This window comes from Bufo bufo, chromosome 3, assembly GCF_905171765.1.
Source record: "Bufo bufo chromosome 3, aBufBuf1.1, whole genome shotgun sequence".
Lineage (NCBI taxonomy): Eukaryota > Metazoa > Chordata > Amphibia > Anura > Bufonidae > Bufo > Bufo bufo.
In genome coordinates, this window is record NC_053391.1 from 663,729,587 (window position 1) to 663,746,941 (window position 17,355).

At 44.2% G+C, this 17,355-nt stretch overlaps 1 protein-coding gene across 1 annotated transcript; it reads right to left on the reverse strand.

Moving 5' to 3' along the window:
* Positions 1-3,014: 3,014 nt before the first annotated feature.
* LOC120994029 (zona pellucida sperm-binding protein 4-like) lies at positions 3,015-16,297 on the reverse strand. The gene is made up of 12 exons (XM_040422490.1): positions 16,135-16,297; positions 15,968-16,038; positions 13,128-13,224; positions 9,858-10,004; positions 9,021-9,208; positions 7,853-7,950; positions 6,841-6,968; positions 5,296-5,485; positions 4,989-5,136; positions 4,760-4,832; positions 4,440-4,550; positions 3,015-3,208 (listed from the first exon to the last, which is right to left on the reverse strand). The coding sequence occupies exons 1-12, from the start codon at positions 16,295-16,297 to the stop codon at positions 3,015-3,017; spliced, it is 1,608 nt and encodes a 535-aa protein (XP_040278424.1).
* Between the last annotated feature and the right edge of the window lie 1,058 nt (positions 16,298-17,355).

Here is a 17,355-nt window from a genome sequence, read left to right on the forward strand (position 1 = left end):
ATACCCTCAAATTAAAGCTGACAGTCTGCAGTTAAAGCACATAGTTTCAAATCCATTGTGGTGGTGTATAGAGCCCAAAATGTTAGAAGTGTGTGTGTGTGTGCACACACCTCAAGAACTTTGTGATGCCTCCGATACTGCAGGAGCAGGCTCAAAACATGCAAGACCTAGGTCAAGCTCAGTTGGCCCTAGCTGTGCAAGATATGGTGGATTTTTCAAAAAGGCCGGCTCACAACCACAGCCTTGTGCAAGATGTGCAGTATTAACCGCTACAGGACCGCCGTACGCAGGATTGCGTCCTGGCGGCGGCCCTGCTCTTCTGGGTGGACGCATATACGCATCCTCCCGCGAGACTTCCTGTGAACGCGCGCACACAGGCGCGCGTTCACAGGAACGGAAGGTAAGCGAGTGGATCTCCAGCCTGCCAGCGGCGATCGTTCGCTGGCAGGCTGGAGATGCGATTTTTTTAACCTCTAACAGGTATATTAGACGCTGTTTTGATAACAGCGTCTAATATACCTGCTACCTGGTCCTCTGGTGGTCCCTTTTGTTTGGATCGACCACCAGAGGACACAGGTAGCTCAGTAATAAGTAGCACCAAACACCACTACACTACACTACACCCCCCCCCTATCATTGATCACCCCCTGTAAGGCTCCATTCAGACATTTTTTTCAGACTTCTCACGCTTTAAGGCCCCTAAAATGCCAGGGCAGTATAAACACCCCACATGTGACCCCATTTTGGAAAGAAGACACCCCAAGGTATTTGCTGAGGGGCATATTGAGTCCATGAAAGATTTAAATTTTTGTCCCAAGGTAGCGGAAAGTGAGACTTTGAGAAAAAAAAAAAAATATTCCGCTAACTTATGCCAAAAAAATAAAAAAATTCTATGAACTCGCCAGGCCCCTCATTGAATACCTTGGGGTGTCTTCTTTCCAAAGTGGGGTCACATGTGGGGTATTTATACTGCCCTGACTTTTTAGGGGCCCTAAAGCGTGAGAAGAAGTCTGGGATCCAAATGTCTACAAATGCCCTCCTAAAAGGAATTTGGGCACCTTTGCGCATCTAGGCTGCAAAAAAGTATCACACATGTGGTATCGCCGTACTCAGGAGAAGTTGGGTAATGTGTTTTGGGGTGTCATTTTACATATACCCATGCTGGGTGAGAGAAATATCTTGGTCAAATGCCAACTTTGTATAAAAAAAAAAAAGGGAAAAGTTGTCTTTTGCCAAGATATTTCTCTCACCCAGCATGGGTATATGTAAAATGACACCCCAAAACACATTCCCCAACTTCTCCTGAGTACGGCAATACCAGGTGTGACACTTTTTTGCAGCCAAGGTGGGCAAAGGGGCACATATTCCAAAGTGCACCTTTCAGATTTCGCAGGCCATTTTTTACACATTTTGATTGCAAAGTACTTCTCACACATTTGGGCCCCTAGAATGCCAGGGCAGTATAACTACGCCACAAGTGACCCCATTTTAGAAAGAAGACACCCCAAGGTATTCCGTGAGGGGCATGGCGAGTTCCTAGAATTAATTTTTTGTCACAAATGACATGCCAACAGCTGAAAGGGAGTCATTTTTTTGCAAAAAAATCGTTAAATTTCGATTAACAACAAAAAAGTAAAAATGTCAGCAGCAATGAAATACCACCAAATGAAAGCTCTATTAGTGAGAAGAGAAGGAGGTAAAATTCATTTGGGTGGTAAGTTGCATGACCGAGCAATAAACGGTGAAAGTAGTGTAGTGCAGAAGTGTAAAAAGTGGCCTGGTCATTAAGGGTGTTTTAGCTAGGGGGGTTGAAGTGGTTAAAATAAGCCGTAGGTGTTCAAACATACCATGGCTCTATTGCAGCCCATGAGATGCCATCAGATCTAGGGATGAGCAAATAGACTTCGGATGAAACATCTAATGTCAATTGGCATAAAACTTCGTTCCAGTACTGTACAGTGCAGGAGCCCTGTACAGTATTAGAATGTATTGGCTCCGATGAACCAAACCTGAGTTTGGGAAATTGTTTTTCACAGTACAAATTAATTTATGAAATTATGCAAAGTCTCACAAGACTTCAGCTCAGAGCCAATACATTCTAATACTGTACGGAGCTCCTCCACTGTACAGTACTGGAACAAAGTTTTCTGCCAATTGCCTTCAGATGTTTCATCCAAAGTCGATTCGCTCATCTCCTAATCAGATCCAATGGAAAATAATAATTGAACTGTCCGTCCTTCTCCCTGGTCTTTGTAGCAGCTAGGCCACATCCCCAAGTAGTACAGCTCCATCAGCTGCTTCTTCCCTCCAACAGAAGGTGGGGCCATGAGAAAACTCCTCATGACCAGCGATTAGCTTGTGTGCAAGCTGAACTCCCACCTGACCAAGTTGCTGGTGGTGCAAATTTGTGAGCAGAAACAAAATTGAGAAAAATGTCACCTTGGCCTAATTGTTATGACTGCATAGCTTGTCTGGGAATTGTCTATTCCCTATATTCAGACTTAGTGAAGGCTTGATTTATGAATTACGTAGAGACTGCGCCTACTCTTGCAAGTATGTATTAACTGCTGAGTTACTTCAGTAGACTCATTTTCAGCTAAACCTGGCCTCAAAGCATTGTACCACTACCTTACATTGCCACAGCACTGTATTGCACCACATCAAGGGACCCCTGCCTTGCACAACAAAAAGAAAAACTGCCAAAAGTCAAGGAAAAGGGGTTGCACCTCATTACACGGCCCAGGTAGTCACCATGAGTACAACTGCCACCACTCCTGTCCCCTACTTAGTTTCCGGGCCTGTTCCATATAGGTTAGGACGCAATAATCATTGTGTTGTAGTAGTGCTGCACAATGTGGCCTGCAGAGAACCAGCACTTTCCAATGCCATGCACCCTGTATAGGTCTATGCCATTTTGGAGTACAAGACTCTGCACCCATTTCCAGGCAGAAGACAATGATTGCACCATGCCAGGTTTGGTTTTTTAGAAAAATTTTATTTCATTCTCAAAACAGTTAGCTGAAGATGGTCTTGATATTTACAGTCTTTTCTGTCACAGGTAACTTGCTGATCAGTAGAGACCTGGATTTCCGTTGTCTGTGCAGGGCCCAAGTAGTCAGGGTCAGAAGAACTACTGCCACAAACCCCATGGCTATGGCTGCTCCGTTTATCAGAGCACCCGGCTGGGAAATTCTGAATCCGTAGATGTCTGGAGGACAACAAGTCAGTGTTAAATGGAAGGTCTGTTCAATTTCTTACATATAAACTCCAATCTAAAAACACATTAGGTTTTTGAAAGCATTTAAAAAAAATTTCCCCAGAGCGGTCATTATGCAGCAGGGCACATGTTCTTCTAGCAGGGGCAAGGAAGCGAGACATTGTAGTGTCATGCAATTAAGAAAAAAAATAATTATAACTGTGGGATACACATGACCATCCTTATTTTATACAGATCTTTTTTGCAGACCGCAAAATACATAGTGAGCATGAGCCCTTGAGTTGTAAGAAACAGCTACTTAGGATATCCTATCAGAAGACTCAGCTTTACTGCACAGACTGGGACACAAAGGCAATTTAGATACAGAACAGGAAAGGTCCACCAGTTGCCAGAATGGAAGTTGGAATACTGCAAAAATTGTCATGTGGATTGTAACTAAAGAAAATATATCCTCTATCCACGAGAGGATAAGCGATTAGTGGGGTTTAACTGCTTAATCTCCCCAATGAGCGAGGCCCATGATCTTCCATTAGAATGGACCAGCAGTCGCACATGTGGTTGCCATTCAGCTCTATGGGAGCTGCTGGAGATACCAGAGCACAAACTAAGGCAGGGATCAGCAACTTCTAGAACTCCAGCTGCTGTGAAACTAGCATGCTCCATTCATTTCTATGGGAGTTCGGAGAAGAGCCAAGTATGCATACTGGGAGTTGTAGTTTCACAACAGCTGGAATGCCAGAGGTTGCCTACCCCTGCACTAGGGTTTAATGGAAGTCTGCTGCTCCAGTTAAATAGGAAACACAAGCCCCCCCTATCCTCATGATTGGGAGCCTGACCACTGTGACCCCACCAGACACTTATTCCCTACACTGCAAATATGGGATACGTCGTCTTGATGGGACAACACAAAAGGCAGTTTATAGCAGCCACTACTTTGGCCATAAAACTGCAGACCCTCTGAGGCCAGACCATTGTGTCCAGCTTGTGGTTGCACAGCCATGAACTGCAGTCTCACAATGCTACTGTACACTACAGCGTGGGGAGGCAACGTGGTCGTATCGTGACCTGCCTCTAGCAAGTTCAAGCCTGTAGAACTTCTGGCAACATATGTAACCTGAATCCATCACCGTACTGTGATCTTCGGCCACGTGATGCATTGCCATTAGGCCACAGACTCATTTAAACAGCATTCAGTATAGAACACACAGCGTTAACAACTCACCTTCCCTGTCATTCTGCATCTCTGGCAGAGAGTTGTCGAAGTAGATGGGAACATCTGATGATACCAGCACCACATCACTCTTATTGCTTAACATATAGACAGATCTTTTACCTAAAACAAGATGCAATAATTCAGTTATTGTATTACAGCTATATAGAGTAAATCCTCATACAATGAGCTCCCTCTAGTGGCAGCTGCAGGTAGACAATTTTATCATGTTACACGATCGCAGTGTGGAGGGAAGTACTGGGTTTGGAGTTCTGCATAGGAAAAGATGATAGTTGAGGTAATCAGGTTGGGCATTTGTAGACTAAACTTACGTCTGTTACACACGGTAGCGCAGTTGTCACTTGGAGAGGGGACACAGGCAGAAGCGCTGCAGTGAATGAATACCTAGAACATAAGGGTTACATGAAGTCTCATGGTCCAGCAAAGGCATTTCCTAGAGTCACACTGTCACATGTGGCCACACGAGGCAGTACAGAGCAGTGTTCTACCCATTTGTACAGTATTTTGGGGTAGCAAGCCAATGAGCATCTCAGGTCATACCTGTCCTGCAAGAGGCATCTCTGTGTTCTGATCCACAAAGGTAAAAGTCTTCACATCAAACCGTGAGTAATAAGAAGGGAAAGGTAAAGCAGAACCTGGAGCTACAGGAATCACATCAGACATGTAGTTGTCACCAGTGAATGGACACCTGGAAACAAAGCCAAAAAACCAGTATAGAAGCAGTTCTAAAATACACACTCATCTCTGCTACATCCGTAGCCTTTACTGCCCTTTAAGCTTTCAAGTGAAATGGTCGTCTGGGATTAGACTACAACACAATTGTGAACCTCTAAGGATTTGTACTTACCCATCAATAAGTATTGGCCACTGGATGCTGCTCAGAGGGTCAGGAGATGGCGTGGACCAGCACTGGTGTAGGACAAGGACAAGATTCGGGTCACTTCTCTGCAAGATTCTGACCTCCACATACACTGGATCCCTCAGGACTTTTACCACTGGATAATCAGAGTCCGTATAATAACTGAAGTAGCTGGAATCTAGGACAGAAAATATATTACAAATTGGTTCATGCGCTGCAGGCCTGATCGTTGTCCTGACTGAAGTTCAGAAATATGAGACACCACAACCATTAATGAAGGTGTCCGAACCCTCCTTTTTCATGTAATGTGTATGGAGGCCTCCTAACGGCAAGTGTTTGGGAGGTAAGGATTGGGCAGTAAGATTAACATGTCCAATTCTACAGAAGATGATCTGCTGCCAGGTACCAGTCAGTGGCTTCCTCCTCAATCAAGGCCTAGCATGTTCAGCCAAGCAGGCCTGCCTCTGTATGTGGGGGGGCATTCAATGCATATGGTCATCCGTAGGCTGATTCTAGAGGAGACTTGGTGCCTCAGAGGAGTGCCTAGAGGACTAGTGTGTGGAATTGTAGGGGTGCTACTGTGAGCTAAAGCAACAGCAAACACAATTTTATGGAGATTTAGGCTGTGCACATATTTGATCCTTCTGGAGGAGATCCCCCCGTGACTTGGGATGGCAGTCCATAGTGGCATGTCCAAAAGTTTATACTTCACGGGATACATTGTGGTGACCCCTGCTGTATAGGAAAGCCAGATGTGCCATGCTGAAGCATACCAGCCTGATGTGAAGGACACTGCCTCCTTTGGGTAAATGAGGGTATATGGATACATTCAACAGCACCCAGGCGTATAGATTAAGTGCAGCGTTTAGATGCAGTGCGCACAGAGCCTGTAGAACACAATCATGTCGGCGTACACTTCCATATGCTCATTTTTTTGGGAGTTGTTCGAAGAGTCAGGGAATTGCAGCTACTGCAAGATCATTTCCTAGCCGACTGCCTGCTCTAGTATTGGAATATGCCAAAAATATTGGAGGATGTATGCAGATTTTAGGGTCCATTAGCAAAATTCAGTAATGGGGTCCCCCTGCCCCTCTTAGCTTCACAGTATGCAGCAAACATTCATGTGTAGAATGCAAAGTGCGACTCCCCAAAGTTCTGATCAATTTATGATTACATATTAATATCTGTTGATTAATAACCCCTTTTAAAATGGTAATCATTCTGATCATATTTAGATGAATACAATTTCACAGATTGAATAAAGTTGCTTCCTGCAGCCACCAATAGGGGGAGCTCAATACATAGGAATTTATAGTTGCTATTGAATAGAATCTCAGCTGTAAATGCTCTGCACTGAGCTCCCACAGTGGCGGCTGATTGAGAATGCAGCAAATCTGTCAGGACCAGAAGACATTTCCCATAACAATCCTCTCAGCTACTCCTGCTAGCAGATCAGACACCATGTAAAGTGACTTTCTTTAAGGAATTTCATTTATGCAACAATTCTTATCCACAACCATCACAATATCTTACCTAAACTGATTCTCAATTCAAAGTTAATAGGTCCTATACTTGACACAGGTGGTGGGGGTGGTAGGGTCACTACATCCACTTTCAATGGGAGTAAGCCGCTAACTGCAAAACTACAGCGAACCAATAATCTGTTGAATAAAAGTACAAGATCCAGATACATTATTACTGCAGACACTAGTCCTTACATTACAGTCTCTACCACCCAAGGTCTCTCCCTTGCTGCAGTTAATGCACAGAGCAACATTGAAAGACAAACATGCAATGCGACAATTAACTGCAATATAGAGTACAAAATTGCATAACAACAAGTGCTACACTATAAGTGTGAGATACTTGGCAAATAGTTTTGTACAAAATTATTTGAGCCCGTCTGCCGATCGTCAAGGCGATCTCTGTTAGACGGGTTCCTACGCTAAATTCTACCTGTTAGGTGCCATGACGGCTACCATACACTTCAGGGAGTGTAGGTTCAACATTCCTACCTGTTAGGATGCACAGAGCAAGTCAAAGATGCCGTCCTGAATAGAGATCCTGTAATTCAGAATTATCCAAAGACATATGGAAATGGGCTCTTAATTGCCCTTTAAAGGCCTGCAGAGAATTTCCAACTGAGGAGACCTCAACAGATGACATCCCACAGTTAAAGGGGTCATGCCAAGTTATCAAATTGTCTCCTCATCCATAGTATAGGGAATAACTGAGCTGCAGGCCACACATGGGAACCTTTGCTCCATTCATTCTCTACGGGCTGGGGGGCGCAGGACCCCAGTTCAGGATCAGTGGGCGTTCCAGCACTTGAACCTCCACAGATCAGTTATTCCCCATCCTGTGGGCAAGGAGACAAATTTGCCACAACTCCTTGAAGTCCACTATTCTAGGGACTACACTGGGTAGGAGCCACAGATAAATGCTAATAGATCCCACATTTCCAGGAGGAATAGGACAAATCCTAAGCAGAACAGAGCCCTGTTGTAGTATTTGCTGAGCCCAGCTGTGTCCATTGTTCAGTTACCTGAAGGTGGAGTCTCTGGTAATTGCTATACTGTTCCAGGTCCTCAAGGTTTTGGATGCCACCAGCTGGTTCTCATACACCGCTTGGTCCCCAACCAGCTACAAGATAGTAATTCAGCAGTTACCAAGTTTGACATTTATGGAATCCACAGAATAAATGCTACAAATGCCCAGTGGTGTGAGTCTAACCTGAGGGCCCATCTCAAGGCTGTTGTGAGTAGACAGGTGGTCATGCATGTCCCTCTCCATTCACTTCTATGGGAGTCACTATATACACACACACCACATCCCTTTGCTGTACCCTGCCTACAGAGATAAGTGGTGCCTATCTGACAATCTCTGATGAGACCCGCACGTATATGGAAAACAGAGCCCTGAAAGTGGAGGGTGCACTGTACATGCACAGTTGCACTCCATTTATTTTTTATGGGGCCTCCAAAAATAGCCGGGCGCTGGCTCAGCCATTTCAGTTGGGCCCATAGAAGTGAATGGGTGCAGTGGCTGCTCATGGGGAGTGTGCTTGGTAGTGGCCGGACCAGTCCTCCACCCACCACCTTGCAGGGCACTATTCCCCATTGTCTGGGATAAGAACCAGATGAGCACTGGTGCAGGCCTTAATAATCAACTGCAATTATACTCCTAAGAGGAAGCCAGTCCTGGCATTACCAATATCACTCATAGCAGTATTTAACATTATACAGCACTATTACTGCTTTTTGGTCACTGTACAGTGGTACCATTTGAGTACTGTATTGGAAGATTAGCCCTATACAGTATATTTCAGTAGTGTGTAGAACTAGTATTAAGAAGGCACAGTATTAGAAATACCATGGCTGCCTTCCAAAGAAAAGGGTGCCTCACCTGGTTGTGTGGGGCACCAGTTTTTGGAAGAAATTAGCCATGCTTTTCTAAGGTAACTGCATGAATTCAATATCTGGGAGATTTACAGCATCATACTGGACGAGGCCAATTAGTCACCATATGTAACTGGTGCACACACAGGTCACCCCATTGATGACCGCCCAGGACACCATTCAGTTCAAGCCCTACCTGTCTGCAGGTCCCAGGAAGAATTAAAGGGGGAAAATTCAGTGGCAGACAGAAGGAAGTCTATGGTTTGAACAGCTCCATATGGATTTTCACAATGGCATTAATATACCACGACTTACCTTGTAGGTGGTTCCACAAGCAGAAATCGGGAACTGGTAGAGGAGGAAATAGCTATTGCTAGCTGTTGGATTACATTCTGGGCCGCCATTTTGGAGCAGTCGTACAGATGTCAGGTTCAGCGGGGGCACAGTCAAGGTGTTTGGAAGGGCAATGGAGAAGAGGCCGTCTGATGTGCAGCGGGCAGTCACTGGGGAAGAGAAAAATAAAAATAATGTCTTAGGTAGCCAGCCATAGACACTCAACCTGTCAGGACCAACCCTGTCAAACAAGCCATTACACAAGATATCAGGACCAGACTTCTGAGCAGTGAGGATGCATGTCCCCCTCACAGTGCAAGAGGGGAAGTGGTGATTGGGATGGAGGGAACGAAGCAGGGATCCGATTGCAGAAAGGAAGGTAGCAATGAACTTGCCATGATCAACCCTGTCAGGCAGTCAGAATAATTCCCTGGATCAACAACCTCTCTCCAGGAGAAGTCTAGTAATTATATTCTAGGCCCCTTTAGATCTCAGCGATTTCACCACCACCTCCGGCGGAGTTCCATAGTCTCACTGCTCTTACAGTAAAGAATCCTGTTTGTGTAGAAACCTCCTTTCCTCTAGATGTAGAGGATGTCCCCTTGTCAGTCCTGGGTCTAAATAGCTGAAGATCTCTGTAGAGACCCCTGATATTCATACAGTCATTAGATTTATTCAGGGTCCTGTAGTCCTCCCATTCCAGTTATTACTTCAGCTGCACGCTCCAGCTCTGCTATGTCTACCTTGTGCATTGGGGCCCAGTACTCCATGTGCAGTCTGATTAGAGACAAAAGTGACAATGATTACACGCACACTTACCTTTGTTTCCATAGTAGCATGGAGTAATACTGTCAGCAGGATCATAGCAGCAGCCCATAGTTTCACACGAGTCCTGGGAACTTGTACAGCTCAGTCTGTCTGGCCTTAGGATGGAATCACACTGGCTTGGGATTGGAGAGTCATGGTCTGCCAACAAAAAAAAAAAAAAAAAAAAAAAAACACACACACTACATGTCAGATGAGCGCTTCAGGGTACCAGAGGGCAGGACCAGCACCAGAGAGCCGAGTAGCACCAAGGGGCTAGGACCCACCCCACAGTGCAGCCCTCATTAGTATAAAACGATAAGTAGTCTCAGTAACACCACAACTAATTGACATGATAAATGTTATTGTAATCAGCAGGAACAGACCCTACCAGGCGGTATGTCTGGTTAATAGGGTCAATTCTGCAGAGTTTTTTTTTTTTTAAAGGTGTATTGTAAGGGTATTTTTTTATTTTAAGTACTGATTGGTTCTGTCCCTTTAATTCTGTTTTTATTATTACCATTGTGTAATGATTTGCCTTTTAATCTAGTATCCATCCCTCATTGTGCCGATAAGACCACATTCCTGAGTGATCTTAGAGACATGCGTGCTGCACACTCAAGGAGGGGCTAAAAAGGTTTAAACTCTGTGGCACCCACATTTGGAAGACTCCAGTTTTAACTTAATCCTAGGTAGGATGCAAGTATTGATTTGCCTCATATTTTATACACCCTGGGGTGTTGGTCATGTTATAATGTGGTAGACAGCCATGTGTTGTAGCATGATCGATGGAGTCTCCACCCCATGTAGGCTAGGGATGTATTATTCAGTATTTGTTTGTGTTATCGTATATATTTAACCAGACTTCGTAAATCTATGTAATCACTTAGCCTGCGTAAGCTTATTCTCTCAAATCTTTTAAGTTCACATTACGAGGATTGGAAGCAACCTTTCCCATCTCGAAGTATATTGCTGTGTGCTGAAGTCATACATAGGCTATGAGGCAGCTTATAAAGAGGCTGGAAAACAACTAGTGAGGGCCAGAATAAACACCTGCATTTTAGTCAGCTAGCAAGTGGAGGTACTAGGGCAAAATACAAGATTAAAATGGCAACTTGTAAGTTAGGCATATTAATGCAATGCACAAGCCTGGTCCAAGAGACTCGTAAAGGGAAAGAGTAGTGTTTCTTATGCCAGTTTTAAGAAAGAAACCCTGCTGGTGTCCAATACATTAGAAAAGAATATCCATGCCGTGTAGATTTCTTGCCTATATTTGCGCAGTACCACATATTTGGGGATATCTGCAGTTTTATATTTTAAATATATATTTGGTGGCAAGTACCAGCCAGAAGAGGTTTTGATGGCAGGAACAGGGATAACCATCCCTCTTGGCAGGAAGCAGGACCAGCCCACTCCTGGCCAGAGGGAGAGTTTAAGAATAACTGCAGTGAGGGGGGGGCTTCTGCTCCTTTGACCAATACAGGATTCTCCAGAGAGACTACCATACAACTCCAAGAAGAACACTTAAGAAAGTGATCAGTAGAAACCCCATGTTAGACACTGCTGCAAGGTGAGGGACAACAGCTCAGACACCCATCACTCAAAAATGGCACTAGGCCAGATAAAGTTTGTGTGAACCTGGCAACTATACCCACAAGTGCTCATTTGCAGTCATCCAAGCTGCCACCATACCTCCTTAATGGGTGCTAGTAACTGCATTAAGAATTTGCTGCTACTGGATGTACCACCAGTTTATATTTTGTATAAACTAGAAAGACTGAACAATGAGGCTAGATGTGACCATATAGCAAACTACATTTCCACTGCACTGATCCTCAGTAGCCAAAGCCTGAGAGAATAGTTACAACCTCTCATCAGGGTCACTACTACCCCCATCTTCTGCACTGGCTCCTCAGGGGATCACTGCATGCACTAGTTTCCTGACAGTCATGTTAAGAGTCAGGCTGGAGTTCCCATCCACTTTTCCAAGTGGCAAGGAAGGTAGAAAGGAGCAAAAAGTTGCAGTTGACCCAAACTAGTACAGAGGTTATGTATACCCTGATTAGTCTGCTGGGAGCGCTCATGGCTAAGGCATATGCAGTTTAATCCCCTATTACATATAGGGTAGCAGCTCTTCAATGTGTGCTGGAAGAGAGAACAACAGTGACCAGAGACAACCAGCATATCTAGCACCAAGATAATGAAAGTAGCAGCACTAACTTCATTCCACAGTAGTCTACATTTATACTCCCAATTATAAAACAAACCGGGAGGTAACTGCAGAACTGCAAAACTACAACTTTTGGTATTTGCGGATTGGATGCAGACCCTTTCATTTCAATAGGTCATCAAAAATGCAGACAGCTCACAATGTGCAGTATGTATCCATTCTGGGGGGGGGGGGGAGGAATCTTAGTCTGTAAGGGTATGTTCAGTTTTTTTGTGTGGATTCTATGCCAAATGCATAGATTTCTTCCTTATTGATTTTCACTAGGTGAGGAAGCTTGTAATCACTGAATGATGTGTTATACCCTTTAGATCACAGTAAAGTCAAACCCATTCCAAGCTTTGCTACAACTCCTTCCAATGTTGACACTCCCGCTTCCCATTTTTGGAAATAAGTGAACTGTCTGAAGGGCCTCCATCATCAGTAGCCTGGCTAGGATTCTGCACCCCCATAGGCAAAGCAACACTAATACAAGTGCCACCTGTAGAAGTCAAGAAAACCAGGACTGGTCCATATTAGTTTATAGCTCATTCCTTATGTAGGGATAAGAAGGTATCATTTGCATTAGATACTACTTCAGTCTATAGTCCTAATCGCCTCTAACTGGAAGTCAAATGTAGTACCAAATATCCCACTTGGAGCGACCAAGTGTTTTGCCTAGAGCAGATTGCGCACTGGGAGATAAACAACTACCCTTTGTTTGAAAAGGTCTAGGTGGGGGGGGTCTGGAAAGAATTTTGCAAATTTACCTAACTGAACATTGTCACGCCAAATCTCATAGTTTCCCCATCATACAAGCCTAGTACAGTCTTAATACAGTATGGCTATAATTGCGTGTTATCGCTTATTGATTACAATGAATGTGATTTGATGTCATCTTTTGCACCTTTGTTAATTTCATAACATTTTCACGTTTTTGTACATGTCAGTTACTATGTAGCTCAGTGCTTGTGCACTTCTTGATGTACTTAGTTTGTATACGATACTGACATTTCTGCGATCTCAAAATATTTTAAAAACTAGATATTACTTCAGTCTAAAGCAAGGCTTGTACTCACAGATTCCCACAGCACAAGTCATCTCCTTCCTCACAGTGACTTTCTTTCCACCATCTTGTTTCTTAGTGAGCCCAAGAGTCAACACAAAGTGGGTGTCCTGAAAATTTAAAGAAAATTTTATAATAGATATACAAGTTTAACATTCCAGACTGATGTCTGCATGCCATTATTTTACCAGCAAGCACCTACACATTTGCATTCCTAGTTCCATAGTCCATTAAGCAAGAAGAAACTTAGAGGTGGCCCAAAAATTTTTTGAGCACGTGGCTAATACTAAAAAAGTTCTCCATCACTGAAGACTGCAGAATACAAAAATCCTCAAGCGAATCCATGTTCTGGAGCTATAGGCACAATATTCTGCTGCAGCGATGCTTCTCGGAGAAGATACATTCATAGTGCTGTGGCACATGCCACTTTTGGAATTGGTGGCACTTTCTTGAATTACAGATAACTCCTCCATATACTTACAGTTTGAGACACATAGCAGCCATCATATGAAATTCCAACAATTGCAGAACCATCATATTTCTGGGTCACCCAAATACCACAAGATGGGTCATTTCTCAGAGGCTCCATTTTTCCAACTTTATCTAAATAAAGCAAGGGAAACGTGGGTGAGTAGATTGAATCAGCACTACAGGGAGGATGTGGTTTTGGCCACATTGTTAGATTACATCCTTAGGGCTCATTTACACAACAGGCACCAGCCATTTGTGCACCGCATCACGGATGCAGATCTATTCACTTGAATGGGTCCACAATCAGGAAGGAGGAGTGGTGTGGAATGGAGGCATGGAACCCCACAGAAACACTATGGTGTGCTTTGTGGCTTTTTCATCCGTGCCTCTGCACCGCAAATTGAAAAAAAGAAATGTATGCATTCTATATTTTTCTTTGCAGTACAGATAGAAAACTGACCCATTCAAGTCGGAGTCTGCATTCATCTGCGCCAGCCATGTGGCCAGTGCCCATAAATTGCATTCCCCAATGCACAGGCGGTACATGTTCATGAGCCCTTAGGGCATGTCCAGATGGCATGGCAAGTCATACTGCCAGCTAAACCACCTGGCCATATCTAGGGTACAGCCAGATGGTCAGGTTTTTTTATGCAGTTTTTGAAGCCAGAACAAGGAGTGGATAACAAAAAACCTAACCTTTTATATTCTACTGCAGCCGTGCCCCAAGAGCCCGATTTTCATCCACAGGCATTATTTAGGTGCACCTGTGAGGCCTGGGCCTTGTCAGTCTTGAGTGGGACTAAAAGCCTCCTCCCATTGCAAGCATGGCTGCATGCTGAAGATAACTGGGAGTTTGCTGTGAGGCGGACCTTATGCCCCTGTAATTTGCCCACTGGCATTACCCATACAGCACAGGTAGTTTAGCGTTAGGTCCAGAGCTACTCGAGATATCTGAGCCTGAGCACCGCGCCAAGGTATGTCCTTCATATAAGGATATATTGGCTAAATTCTCAATTTTAACACCAGTTTGAGGGTTTAGTCAGACTTGTTTTCTTGCATCCACAGTAGTGCACCTTCCTTATTAAGGTTTACACCATGTGGTCTTACCCAAAGATCACCAAAAAAAAAAAACCCGAAAGAAACGCACACGACATGGAACAGGCCGAATCTCATTACCAGTGTCTCTTCTTCCCAATACAATGTTACTGTACATGCCAATAATAGTGATAGGGCTCCATAAATATGTCCTGGCTAACCATCTACACTAAAGTTGCCGGCTATACAGGGGGTGGGATAGCGGGAGGTTTGGGCACGTTGTGCCTAGAGCAGATGATGCAGCCTCCTGGCTCCACACACTGACAGCTTCTCAGAGGGTTATGCAGGGACCTGGTTTCTGAGGGATTACTATAGTCTTCCCTTTACAGAAGGAGACTCAGAAAATTCAGGAGTGTGTAAAATATGAGTGCACAACAAAACAAACATTGATAAAAGACACTATGGAGCGGTGGTTTACAGAGACCAGTTTTTTGTTCATTATGAGTCAGGCGCCTCTTTAGCAGGCCACACGCCTAGTGGAAAAACTAAACAAGCTCCTGGAAAAGTAGTTTAGCCTACATTTAGACCCGTTTCCAGGTGTAAATGTGTCACAGCCTCTCCTAAACACTCCTTTGAGTCAAACAGCACAAAAACACCCAGGTCACACAAACTGGCATAAAAATGTTCATAAATGACCCCAATGTCCTAGACCTTGATATAAACACTGTACTTAGTCCTACCATGGCACTGCTAAACATGGCGGCACTATCACATCAGAGGTTAGCCACTTTCTGGTCACTATTGACCAGTGTGTATGTAAGATGATTATGTTACTTGCTAATATAGCCTTTGTTGGAATTCTGGGTCTTATTATATTTCATGAAGTATTACCCCTTGTTGGCCAAGTCTTTTGTGCAGTCCACACAGAAAGCCTTTCCATAAGATAGCCACCGATGGTGATTTGCCTGGTCACATGACCCTCCATGTGAGGTCCTCTCTGTTCAAATACACTGCCACCTGCTCTTGAAATGGTGGGACTTCAAACACACTGGACCTGATTTAAATAGATAAACCACCACATGGAGGGGATTTCCTGATCACATGACCCTCCATCAGCAGCCATCTTATGGACAGCACAAAAGATTTACCTGACATGGAGACACAGTTTAATGAAATATTAACAATGGCTATATTAGCCATTGCAATAGTCATCTTACATACACATTGGTCACCAGTAGCCAGAAAGTGGACAACCCCTTTAAGATGTTACATTCAGACCCTCACTGTACAACAACAAGCCCTGTGGTTGGGTGGACAATGGACCATCAAGGGATGGGACGTGGTTACCTCTGGTACCCCTACAAATGCATCAACAATCTTCTGTGGTAACTGGGGTTTCACATCTCTCCCATCCCAGTCTATAGGTCACCCACAAGGAGAGTACAGACCAGTATAAGTCAGCAGGTCATCACAGCTTTCTAACACAACATGCATTAGACACACCAAACACTTACTTAAAACCTTCATCGTGGAATTTTGCTTCAGGTGCTGGGGCACGATGATCTGCATGTTCTCCTCCCCACATTGTACCTCTGGAAGTTCTTGGAGGCCATGGCTGTTGTCAGCTAAAGCCCTCAGTATCTGAGCAGCTATGACCACCAACTTCCACCACTCCATCCTGAACTCATGCCTAAGCACCTGCCATGAGCTCTTATATAGTGATGGGATCAGCCACATCCCCACATCCCCACCTGTGCGTCCATTAACCCTTTCATAGTTGTCTCATCTAAGGCAAAGACAGAGTTCAGCTGCGGCTTCACCTTTTTTTCCATTCACCTCCATACAAACACATTTGGATATTGAAGGGAATTTGAATATTTTTTTTGCAGTTGCCATATATTTTGGTCATGGGACCCCCATGGGGATACATTAGGTGTGATATCACCTCACCATATTATGCCAAGTCCCCATGTCGCTTGCGATAAGTGTGATGGTTGGGGGCACTGCATGTGTACGTGATACAATGAATTAATATAACCAAAACTGGTGTAAAGTAGAACTGGCTTAGTTGCCCATAGCAACCAATCAGATTCCAGCTTTCATTTTTCACAGCTCCTTTGGAAAATGAAAGGTGGAATCTGATTGGTTGCTATGGGCAACTAAGCCAGTTTTCCTTTACACCAGTTTTGGTAAATCTCCCCCATAAAGTTTTTCGTAATGTTTTTCCCTCCCACAGTCCCTACATGCAAGTTTGTGCCGAGTTCTTCCATGAGATTGCGTCACAAACCATGTCATTGTGGATTCCAGCACGTGAGGCCTCGTTCATATTTTAGTTTGATGTCCACGGAAAAATCCCCCCGTGTTTCATCCGTGAAGGATCCATGTTTGGTCCATAGGTCATCCATATTCCGCAGACACTGCTCAGTTGAAAATTAATTTCCAGATCATCTCCCACCAGTGATCATCGAAAAACAGATCAAAGAAAGATGCCGTCCGTGTTGTGTCAGTGGCTTTTCACTGACCTAGGGCTCATGCACAGGACCGTATGTACTTTGCGGTCCACAAAAAACGGATCCGTAAAAAACACGAATGACATCCATATGCATTCTGTATTTTGCGGAATGGAACAGCTGGCCCCTAAAAGAACCGCCCTATCCTTGTCCGTAATGCGGACAATAATAGGACATGTTCTATTTATTTGCGGAACGGACATACGGAAACGGAATGCACATGGA